General features: G+C 36.5%; 2 protein-coding genes across 2 annotated transcripts; one reads left to right on the top strand and one right to left on the bottom strand.

Moving 5' to 3' along the window:
* The first annotated feature begins 158 nt into the window (after positions 1-158).
* On the top strand, positions 159-4,896 carry LOC103722254 (uncharacterized). The gene is made up of 3 exons (XM_008812730.5): positions 159-318; positions 463-551; positions 4,553-4,896. The coding sequence occupies exons 1-3, from the start codon at positions 160-162 to the stop codon at positions 4,701-4,703; spliced, it is 399 nt and encodes a 132-aa protein (XP_008810952.2). The 5' UTR covers position 159; the 3' UTR covers positions 4,704-4,896.
* Positions 4,412-12,367, bottom strand: LOC103722253 (cytochrome b5). Its single transcript, XM_008812729.6, has 3 exons — positions 11,981-12,367; positions 5,301-5,367; positions 4,412-5,141 (listed from the first exon to the last, which is right to left on the bottom strand). Exons 1-3 carry the CDS (start codon positions 12,065-12,067, stop codon positions 4,894-4,896), a joined length of 402 nt encoding a protein of 133 aa, XP_008810951.1. The 5' UTR covers positions 12,068-12,367; the 3' UTR covers positions 4,412-4,893.
* Between the last annotated feature and the right edge of the window lie 235 nt (positions 12,368-12,602).

Raw genomic sequence — 12,602 nt, forward strand, 5'->3', positions numbered from 1 at the left:
GAATCTAACTAAAATTAAATGGCGTGAAACTGGTGGCGGAGCACCTGGTTTTGACCACCCTACGATTCAAACGTCAACACCAGCCCACAGTTCCACCACTGCACCTTGGCCTTTACAACCTTCTCAACCTCGACTCTCTTCTTCTATATATACGTTCACATGCAGGCTCCTACGTGCATCCACAAGAGGGCAATTCTCAAGAAAGATTGGGTGCAGGCACGCTTCTTTTCTTTCATAAAAATTCAGGCGTCCAGCTTACGTCCTTGGAAGAGTTCTGAGTCTTCTCATCTCCAAATGGGTCGTTGGGTGAGACCAGAGGTTAGTTTTCTTAGTTTCTCGGCTCTTCCAGTCTTCTTCCATTTTGTTGCAGATGAGAAGGAGATCATGTCCATGTATTTTTATGGAGTTTTATGATCATTTGAGATGGTAGTGTGATCTTTGTGCATGACCTCTTATGATTAGGTGTACCCGCTGATGGCAGCGATGGCCTTTGTGACGGGCATGTGCGCGTTCCAGCTGACGAGGAACATGATCTTGAATCCTGATGTCAGGTGAGATATGATCTCTCTTCTTCTGCTGTGGATTTTTACAGGATGAGAGTTCCTTTCTGTATCAATTAATTCAGGGATCGTTTCTTGGTGTGTTTTTGGGTGTATGTTTATGTGTTTAGTTTTAGTTTTATTCGTAAGTGAACTCAGACAAAGGATTTCTTGGTTCTTTAAGGAAGGACATGAAATTTTTAATTGAAAAAGTAGGAAAATCGTCTCTTATCAATTATTAGGCTTTTCGGTCTAATTGACAAGTAAAAGCTTGACCTTGATAAGTGTTAGCATAGTTGGCTGGTACCTTGTTCTTAAGAACTTGGCCCAGTTCAAATCGTGAGTATTGCTCAAGAAAAAAATTTGTCGAAAATCTTAAAATTAAGATGATGGATGATTGATGCTGAAATGAATTGAGGTACATTTGTCAAAGTAATTTTTGACGGAATCCAAAATATCTAGATATTTTGGCCAATACGATGGCTAGAAGTGCCAACCAATCATTATCGACATCAATTTAAATTCAATTTAATTGGCAAGTAAAAGCTTGACCTCGATAAGTGTTAGTATAGCTGGTTGGCATCTCGTTCCTAAGAGCTTGCACTTCAAAAGGCCCAGTTCAAATCCTGAGTATTACTCAGGAAAAAAAAAAACTTTCAACTTGTAGAAAATCTTAAAATCAAGATGGTGGATAATTGATGCCAAAATGAATTGAGATTCATTAGGCAAAAATTTTTTTGACAAAAACCAAAATATCTAGATATTTTGGCCAATATGACAGCTAGAAGTACCAACCAATCATTATCTACATCAATTTAAATTCGATCTAGTTGACAAGTAAAAGCTTGACCTCGATAAGTGTTAGCATAGTTGGTTGACATCTTGTTTCTAAGGCCCGGTTCAAACCGTGAGTATTACTCGGAAAAAAAAAAACCTTCAACTTGTCAAAAATCTTAAAATCAAGATGGTGGATGATTGATGTCGAAATGAATTGAGATACCTTAGGCAAATTTTTTTTTGACAAAAACCAAAATATCTAGATATTTTGGCCAATATGACAGCTAAAAGTATCAACCAATCATTATCTACATCAATTTAAATTCGATCTAATTGACAAGTAAAAGCTTGACTATGATAAGCGCTAGCATAGTTGGTTGGCATCTTGTTCCTAGGAACTTGACCTTCAAAAGGCCCAGTTCAAATAGTGAGTATTGCTCAAAAAAAAAAAAAAAAACTTTCAACTTGCCGAAAATCTTAAAATCAAAATGGTGGATGATTGATGCTGAAATGAATTGAGGATATTAGGCAAAGAAATTTTTGACAGAAACCAAAATATCTAGATATCTTGGCCAATATGACGGCTAGAAGTATCAAGCAATCATTATCTACATTAATTTAAATTTCTAGTTATGAAAATCCTATAATTAGATGACGAAATTAGATAAAAAAAATTCAGATGGTATATTCGGGATGGACATAATTATATTTTTGTATACTATGTTTGTGAGATGAAAAACCGAGTTAGAAACTCAACTAGATTTTTGTTGCATCAGTATTGCTTGTCGAAATTGAAAAATCGGCAGGTTGGATGCAAGAAAATAGATGATTAGCTATGGGTTTGGAGGAAGCTTTTAGGAGAAGAGTTGAAACACTTTCAAAAATAAAATAAGTAAATAATAAAATTGTGCTTGCATTGCGGCAAATAGACATGAAAAAAACTGTGACTAGCTTTACAGAAAAGGGATCAAACTTACCCCAGCTAGTTAACATCTTATTCATATAAAGTGGTCTGGGTTTGAACTAAGCGCGAACCTAGCAGTGGCATACATTAATTTAAATTTCTAGTTATTGAATACCCATAATTAGATTGCAGAATAAGATCAAAGAAAATTCAGCCAATATAGTTAAATCATATCAGGTGACATTTAGGATGGACACAATTTAGTGCTATTTTTTTTAATATCATGTTGGTGGTATGAAAACCATGTTAGGAACTCGATTAGATTTTTGTTGCATCAACTATTGCCTGTCAAAATAATGAAAAATTAGTAGGTTGGCTGGTTGGATGCAAGAGAAATAGGGAATTGTCCTTTGGATTGGAGGAAGGCTCTAGGAGTGGAGTTGAAACACTTTTTGACAATAAAATAAATAAGAAAATTGTGCTAATATTGTGAACATGGAAAAAAAATTGTGACTAGTTTTATAAAAAAGCACTTAGAGAACTTTTGGCATGTTTATCCATGTTGTACAAGTGGTCCTAGGTTTAAACTAGACATGAACGCTGCAGTGACATAAGTTACTGCAAAATTTCTGGGTATCAAAAACCCATAATTAGATTGGAAAACAAGACCAAAGAAAATTGTAAATATCAAGTGATACTTTGGATGGACAAAATTTAATGCTGATATTTTACATATCATGTTGGCGAATTGAAAACCGCATTAGGAAGTTGATTAGATTTTTGCTGTATCACTATTGCTTGTCAAAACAAGGAAAATTTGGCTGATAGATGTGAGAAAATGAATGGCTCTAGCTACAAGATTGGAGGGTTCTAGGAGAAGAGTTGAAACACCTTTCAAATATAAAATAAACAGATAAAAAATGTGCTAATATAGATAGAAAAAAATGTTACTAGCTTTATAGAAAAGCGCCGACCAAACTTAGATTAGCTAGCTAACATCTTTATCCTCACGAGAGTTGTAGGGTTTGCAGGCAGTGGCTTCTCCTCCATATTTCTTAGAAGTTGTGTCTACTTCGGACTTAAATAGAATAGAGATCTTTTATCCTATTTGTTCCACTTTAACCTACTAAATGCTAGAAAAATAATAAAACTATTTCAAAAATAAAACATTGTTAAAAATTAAAAGAGCTACCTTTTCGCCTAACTCAGAATAAAATATTCTATCATGTAACATTAGATCCAAAATCTTTATTGAATTGCTTATCCAGCGAGTGTTCTCAACATTATTGCCTTAAAGAGGACTCAAACATCCACACTCTTATGATATTCACCCATCATAAGGCTGCAGACCTTTTATCCTCTCCAGTTCATAACTAATGTGATGACCATCATTGAATGAGCCCTACATGTTACATGAAACAATGTGTCTCTTGGTTACTAGACGGCAATTGTGCCTATCATGGAAAGAAGACACCAATCCAAGTAAATAGACGAAGGAATTTGAGTATCCATGTACAAGAACATGATCAAAGATATATTGCTCCCTCTAACATACTCTTGGAATTGCTAGTCTTGTACACAGAGTCCCATGGATATAATGGCAGAGCATCCAAACATCTACCAAGTTTGATTTATATAAAGCAAATCACTGTGTTAGATCGACAACGTAGAATATAAATTGTAGTGGGTGGCCAAAAACCAGAACTCGCTCATGATCATATGTAAGAGGAGTATTTGATATATGGCTGTGATCCCATCTAATGCTTAATAGAAATAGAATAAGGGGAGCAAGGATCTCTGAAGTACTGCAAGAGTCATGATGGATTTATGATGAAGGCCTGAAGTTCCAACCTTGATATATAGATGTGCCCCTCCATGCCAAAATATCTATTTATAAGGTTAGACAACACTAATTCAAACAGAGAAAAACTGTAAGTCTTAGCAACACGTCTTACAGCCAAAAACAAAGGCAGATGGCACACCTGTTAAACGTATCATCGCATCTGCTCAAAAATTTAAGATTGATTATATTCCTAAAATCATTGAGGTATGTCCTTGGTCACAACTAAATATATAGCAATTTTTTCATTCCCTTTTTTTACCCAACAGTAATGTCCAATGACATCTTAAAGGCCTGCTTCTCCAAATCAAATCTCAGAGCCCAGGGGGTCTCTATGAAATTGAAAGCTCATCAACTCAAATCAGAGCATAGCATTTCAGAAAAAGTTAATGTGATGTTTCACATGCTAAGTAGATAGTGCATTCGATAATTATGTAGACAATCCTGTGTATGAAAGAGTACAACTTAACAAGAATGACCTTCCCCTTGCAGAATCAACAAGGCCCGTCGCGCCTCTGCAATCCTTGACAATGCAGAAGAGGGTGAAAAGTACAGCCAGCACAGCTTCCGCAAGTTCCTCTACCGGCAGCGTTCTGCGGTCATGCCTGCTCTTGACGGCTTATCCACCGACAGTGACAAATAGAGTAATACACCAATGCAATGTCTGTTACTTATCACTGCAAATAGTACTCTTTTTATCAAGAATGATGCATAAACTTTGAAGACAGAATTTCACTCAATTCAAAGTTGTATTGAACCCATTTTAAAATAAAGGAATGGTGTGTATGAAATCAGGAGTCGCATAAGATAAGGTGGTAATTTTTTTGACCATATCACTTCTTGCGTGAATACAAAATGGCAGCAACCACTGAGATCCCAGCAATGGCTGCTGGGACAGCCCAATACTGCAATGCCCTGCTTGAAAACTTGGTAACGAGGTTGGAAGGTTGGTCCTTCCTAAAGATTTCGAGCTCTGGGATTGCAGGTGTTGGATCTAATTCCCCAATGCAATAATCTTGCATGAGCTCTCTAGCACTTTTGCTGTGGCCTGCCTCTTCAAACTCTTCAGTTGAGTCCCTCCCTTCAAAAAAGTTGAAGAGCATAAGATTTGGCGATAAGGCATTAATTTAATTTGAAGTTGTATGCCATTCCTACCAACAGCAATAATGGGGAGACTCAGATATAATTTCATCTAAATTTACATTAAAGAGGACTTGATGTTCAGAAGAGATCAGAATACCAGCTGCTGATAGGAGAACATCATCTCCTCCAGGGTGCTCGTCCAAATAGTTTGTCACGTCATATACCTGTCATAAACCACAAAGATATAAATGCAAAGCTTGGATAAAGAACTGCCTTTGTGAATCTCATCATAGAGGTTGTGGAAAAGAAAAAGGTAGGTTTTTTATCCACCTCTCATCCTAGACACTTGAATTTTTTTTTCTTTCAATGTGATGTTCTTTTTTTGCAATGAAGGTACAGATAAATTATACATGTCCATGCAATCTATGAACTGGAAAAAAAAAATTTCTCGTCTTCCAAAGTGATAAATTTTATTGATCAAAGAGGAGAACCAAGAGTTACAAAATATTGCAACGAGGTGACAAATGTTGATTTCTCTTTACATACATCATCTACTCTGCAATTGACTTCCTGGAAAATAGTTAAATAAACATCATTATGGTCTGTCCTTTGCTGATGAATCTAGTGGTCATTTCTATTGCCAAAACAAATTTAACCAGAATGCTTTCTACACAAATATGGTTTCTAGTAACTTGAAGGCAGCAGTGGACACAATCAAGTCAAACAAATAGATGGACGAGAAGCATCTGAAAATTCTCACAGATACAAGCCAGTTAAAAGATTTGAGAATTGAGATAGTGGTCAGTTGCCAATGAGGAAGCAGATTTCCACATGGATAGGATACTATACCAGGAATGGAATAATAAAAGCATAGACTTCCCTATGCAATTATCGAAACAAATCCAAGAAGCTCCTTCATGGTTGAGGTTGAATCATTCTTTGGCTCGAGATTCTTCAGAATTGGTAATAACTACATATTTCTAGCCAACTTATTGCGTGCCCATCTCCATCTTAAGGAATCTGACATACTCGCAATTGATGAACAACCAAATTTGAGGCTGTTGTTAATTAGCTTATGATCAAATTGGATGGTTATAATTCTATCTATGCTCCACAAATTGGCCACCATCAAAAGATAAGGAATCAAATCCTCAAACACACGTCCAGTAGATAATGACATATTTAAAGTTCCACATGCTGAAGGTTAAAAGCCTGTTTAGATGTATAGGCAAAAAATACAACAGAATCGAAAGATGAACTAAATGATGTTGCGAAATAAACTTCCAGGAAAATCTTCCCTGGTATATTCTGGTATTGTTGTTTGGTTGACTATATATAGTTATTCTGGGAAACTTACCAATTAATGTCACCTTCCAAGCACATGTGCACATCAATGATCATCACTCTCTCCCTTCTTTACCCTTCTTTGACAATGCGAAACTCCATGATACTGATCATGACACTGATCTTGTCCATCACTGCCAATAGGAAATGGTCTGTTACATCACCATGGAGGAGTTGAGGTGGACATGGCCATTGAAGAGGTGATGGAAAGCAGTCACTAGGAGGGGATGATGTGGAAGATGGGTTGCACATAATAGAGGTGATGAAGGGAGACCGGTGACATGATTGGTTTAGGTGTCAAGGAAGCCTAGGAGTTACCAGAAATGTCATACTGGTGGAACCCATGTGCTGAATGAAGAAGGGGGGCGGGGTGTTTCCCAGCTCGGTGGATGTGTTGTCCACGATTAATGGTGGGGCAGGTGGTGAGCATTTTGGAGCAAAATTTTAGAAGTAGGGGAGGTGCAGAACATTCTTTTTGTTTAGTGTGGGGGGTGGGTTGGGGGAAGGAGGTGTTCAAATCTTACACAAGAAACATAAAAAATAACAGAAGGAATGAGGTCTTTCTCATGGTTCATTTTTCCATCCAAAATACCTTCCAAACATCATACTACAGAAAGAAAACTTTTGATGGTTAGGATTCCTCTAGAATGCATAACTTCTATAAAACGAAATGGGGTTTACATGGATCCTGATAGCCCTAATGGGAGAAAAGCAGGTTATCCTTTATAATGACAGCATTCCTATGTTTCATATCAGTTTCAGGTCAATAATTTGCCTCATTTCCAGTTCTCTTTAATCTGTTTTCTCTTCTTCATCCTAGAAAATTTCAAAAGTTTCCAAAACAATCCCTCTAATTTTGACAATGAGATGAATTAGTCTCAGTGAATTTATCATAGATATGAATGTGCATGCAAATACCAGTGTACATTGTTGAAGTGTGTTACCAGATTTATAAGCTGCAATAGTCAAGCTGAACCCCTTCTAATCAGTTTATAAAACAATCCAATCATGGCATTAAAATGATTCCAGATATTTCACATAAAATCTGCTTCTCTCTTAGGATTTAATCTTCTGTTTATCCAAAAACACCAAAATATAGATACTCCCAATTCCCAAACTCAAAATCATTTTGCATCCTGATCACTCATTCATTTGCCACTTTGCTCAGCCTTTTATCCAAAGTTCCCCTTTTCTCCATTTACATACACTGTTTCCAAACTTGTCCCAAGGCTGGCAAATATTGGCAATCATTCTAAATAAAACACATCAACATTGCAACATTGCTAGGGGCATAATTGATCTAAAATTCAAAGAGTTGTTATGAGAGCAACCACAATCCAAACACTGGATAAAGCATGCTCAGAGTCCCAAAGTCTCCCCTTGATGGTCTATTTAGTCTCTCAAGTGTTGAAAGGTAGGAAGTGTCCTGGTAGTTCTTCATAAATGGCAAAATTTATAGGTATTTGAATGTGATTGTTTTGTATTTGTTTCGTGGGGGGGTTGGCCTCAACTTCAGCTTTTTGCTTTGACGAATGGGGCATAAGATATGCAAGCCATGGCTTGAATATAAGGCTGTCAATAAGGATATAATGACCAGTATTTTCAACCTCCCCTCCTAACTGAACGAGTACGGATTTCCAAATGTGGTGCCATCAAAAAAATTTATCTGCCAGGAGAAAAGGGACAGAGCCAGGATTCAGCCTCATGGGAGGCCAAGTTACTTTATAAGGGCATGACAATATTGTTATAATAATCTTTTAGAAAGATCAAATCTTTCACTTTATTATATTTTTTCTTCTTTATGATTTGAAATTTAATAACATGAAAAATCTTTACTTGTCTTTATGTCACCTCCTACAAATATCTCATTTGCTCAAGCCCAATATGCTCATAGCTACAATTTAGGGAAAACGAGAAGAGGACAGTGGGCTCATACCTATCACTCCGATGAGAAAGGGGGACAGGAAGAAGAGTTGGAAGAGAAAGAAGAGAGACTTCCAAACCTGTCCCTAGAAAAGCTTATTGTTGGAGATATGCGGAAAGTCTGTTTTGAGATAACCTGATAGCTATCTTAAAATGATTTATTTTTATTAAACAAGTGATATACACAAGAACGTATTAAAGAGAAGTTCTATAATTATTTCCATTTTTGGCAAATTATTACTACTTATCTCAATAAAACAAAGTAAACAAACAGCTCTGTTTCTTGATGTTTCAGGATTTAAAATTTAAAAAGATTCCTAATAGAGTCCTTATTTTTACACCTGCATTAGTAATTGGATTATTATGGCAAAGATATTTTTCTTTGATAGTGGGGTCTATGCATGAAGAAATGAGAGGAGGAACAATCAAAATTAGAGGTGGAGGGGCAGGGGGGTGTGGCAGGTAAAGAGGACATGAGGACCCACTCAATGGAAGAATAAAGATTTATAAAGAAACTTTCAGAATTTGGGGCGGGAGGCCACCCCTTGCAATAAGGTAGCTCCGCATTTGTTTGGATAACTACTCATCTGACATTGGAACGTTGTGTCTAGGATCTCTCAAAACTTGCATCAACTTCTAGTAGCTTTGCTTGCTCACAGCTATTGAAGGCCAAAATGCAAGGTAAAAAAGAACTATATGATCGTCTATCAAAAGGCCAAAGACTGCAGCAGAGCATGCTCTGCACAATTTTTCAAGGATGTTACCTTATTCAAGCTGTCTCTATCCTTTAAATAGTATATGCAAGCTCTGAAACAGTCATTACGCACTTTGTTATCCACCTGACTTGGGAAAAAATAAATAAGAAAGAAAACTTCCAAAACCTCTTCATGTTTGTACCATAAATTGAACAATAACTTCAAACAATTCTAGCTATTGTGCTTTTGAAGCACATCAGAGTTGTTCACTATTGGAGTCACTGCTGTCTCTGAGGAGAGGGAAAAATCCATGCTAACAGCGTTCACTAAAACAACTTATTGATAGACTTCTCTATATTAAAGCAATATAAATAGTCTCTATGGAGCAAGCTTTAGACAGATCACTCCATATCAAAACAGAATGAAGAAATAAAAGAGCGGTGTGTAACTCATAATGAGACCAGGTTTCTCTTCCTTTCGTAACTAAGATAGTTTGAGTGTTGATAAAATCAGTTATATCAAAAAAAAATTACCATATATGACGTGAAATTTATCAGAGTCCTAATTAACCAGCCTTCTCAAAGCAGCATTCTCTCTGTCAATCCCCAATTTGAAATAGTTTAGTAGGTTAGTGGATGCAGTTCGAAAGGTTAAATTGTTTATATTTGCTACACATCCAAAAATCTTGCTCATCAATCTATTCAGCATAAACAAATCATTGATATACTTGAATTGGTATAACCCTTCCCGCGCAACTATGTGCATGCATATCATGCAACCACCACTCCTTCCCCAAGATGGAAAAGATTAGATTAATAGATGTAACTACAACATTAAACTGTAAATCCTTGCTATTTTTCCTAGAGTCTTGCTCATCTATCTCTAATCCATAACCATGGATGACCTCCATCCAAAAACTATCATTTTAGCTGCTTAAACCTAAAGCCACTTTGCAAGAATTTAATTATTCCTTTAGCCCCAAGAGTGAACTTGGTCTCCTTCCCTCTTAGGTAAGAATGCCAAGCTAGTCGGAACATGTTTCCCTATTGCCTTACCACACTACTCACTCTGGCTGATGATATATTGAATTTGTCATAAGACATGCTAACTAGCAGGCCTTGTTAGGATTTCCTGCAGTAATTTGAAATAAAGTTAATCTAAACAAGCATTTTAATGTTGAAGTTTTGAACCGATAAAGTAATTGACATCAGTCAAGTTTACCATAGTGTGTCTTACAAAGCCAATCAAAAAAACATGCAGGTTTTACCAAAACATTATCTTGGATACAATGCATTACAAATATCTGATTGTGATAACTTAGGTATTTGACAAGGCATTTTTTTGAGAAATACAGTGGGTTCCCCAGAAACTCAACCTTTTTTTGAGAGGGGTGCTGACGAACTGAACTCCAGATGGTTGGCAATATTCAACAAAGCATTTAAATGATTAAAAAAACAAGAAGCATTACAACCAGAAGGCTTACAAAGCCAATCAAAAAAACTTGCAGGTTCTACCAAAACATTATCTTGGATACAATGCACTACCAATATCTGATTGAGATAACTTAGGTATTCAACAAAGCATTTTTTTTGAGAAATACAGTGGATTCCCAGAAACTCCCCCTTTTTTAGAGAGGGGTGCTGACAAACTGCACTCCAGCAGGTTGGCAATATTCAACAAAGCATTTAAATGATTAAAAAAACAAGAAGCATTACAACCAGAAGGGTTAAATCAATGGATGCCCCTTTTTTAGGTTCTTAACTGCATTAACAAGTTAAATATGACAGTTGTACAATGAAAGAAATAAGATAATTTTTACCATCTGGATTTTCCTTGAGATAAATATACACTTCAGTAAAATGAACAAGGAACAGAGACATTCAAATACGCCAAGCATCTCTCTGCATTTTATTTTTGCAATCATATCAACCACAGACTCGACCAGCGAACATATAACAAAACTCAAATTCTGACAATTTGCTTTCACCATTTCATACAAAATCTCTCTGTCCAGGCAAACTGCTAAACGATTACCTCCATTCTCTCAGATATGACCTGAACAATGACGGGAGCCTGAATATGCGACCACAATGTACATTATAACACAATACAATCTGATGTTTTTACTATAACATACATCCACGGACCCGTCAGATGTCATTAACCTGCAAATTAGCTGTTATCCTAACCATCAATTGATCATTAGAAAATTAAAAACTTGTAAGCTTCGGTTTCCACATTCAACGATCTAAGATTTCTCACTACCCTAAAATTTTAGCTCAAATATCGCCAATCTTAGCCAATCTAGCCATTTGCTAAAATATCTCCAGTCTTAGCCAAACAACACCAAATACTGGTTTACTGGTTTATTGAATGACATGGTGCATCTCAAACTTTCTAACAACAATTAAAATAAGCAAATCCACACTACTCTCACCTCGTGCTTGATTTCACAAAGAAACAAGGGAAAGGATAAAGGAAAAGATAATCTCAATATAATATGAATTCTCACAAGAAGGAAAAAAAAAAACTCGCAATCCGATCATGGTTAAAATTTAACGTCAGCTCATCAAGAACAAAGCAAACAAATATATATAATATAACAAAGGAAAGGACGAGAGAGATGAATAGCAAACTGACAACAATAAGAGTTCATGGCCTTCCCCTGACTGGATTAAAAAGCATCAACTGATAAAGAGAAACCCAACACAGTTGCCCATCAAGAAAAGGTAACATACGAATATCAAAAAGATCCAAAGAGCTCCCTTTTCCAATCAATAACAAGCAGAAAAGGCCGCACCCAGGTTCATCGAAAAAAGAACAAAAAAACATAATTTTCATCCAAAAAAGAACGGACGACAGAGAAAGAGGGTACCTTGCCGTCGATGACGACCCAGCAGTCATCCTGGGTGTTGTGCTGGGAGGCTTCTTCCATGGAGTAAAGCTTCGTGATGGTCGGCATCGCTTCGATTTTTTCTCTCTTTCGGAACCGGTGAGAAGTTCTCCTCTCCAACAACCCGAGCGACAAGCGGCGAGATGACAAGTAGCTTTTCCCTTCTGGTCTCGGCCTCGGAGGGAGAAAAGACCGGTGAAACCACCAGAACTATAAAGATTTTGGAGGAGCCGCCTAGGGCTGCGACGTTAAAATCGTGGCCTTCCATAACATTTGGGTTTTCGGCACGCGAGCGCGCTGACGACTCATTTGGTTGGTTGGCGAAAAAAAAAATATTTGGGAGAGGTCTTCCTTTGCTGCCCGCGCAGATCTTGTAGGCAGAATTTGATTCTGTCACTTTATTTCTCTTAATACTGCTGCTGATTGTATTCACGCTCATTTGACATAAACTATTATTGTACCAAAAAAATTTAAAATGTTTTTTTAAAAAAATAAAAATATAATATTTAAAAAAATAATTTTGATATATTTAGTTGATTATAGAAAAAAATATTTTAGACTTATATTTGATTGAGTATCTATTTTTCTTTAAAATTTGTATAAA

Source organism: Phoenix dactylifera, chromosome 1 (genome assembly GCF_051530095.1).
Source record: "Phoenix dactylifera cultivar Ajwa chromosome 1, Ajwa_hap1_PhDact_Kaust_v1.1, whole genome shotgun sequence".
NCBI lineage: Eukaryota > Viridiplantae > Streptophyta > Magnoliopsida > Arecales > Arecaceae > Phoenix > Phoenix dactylifera.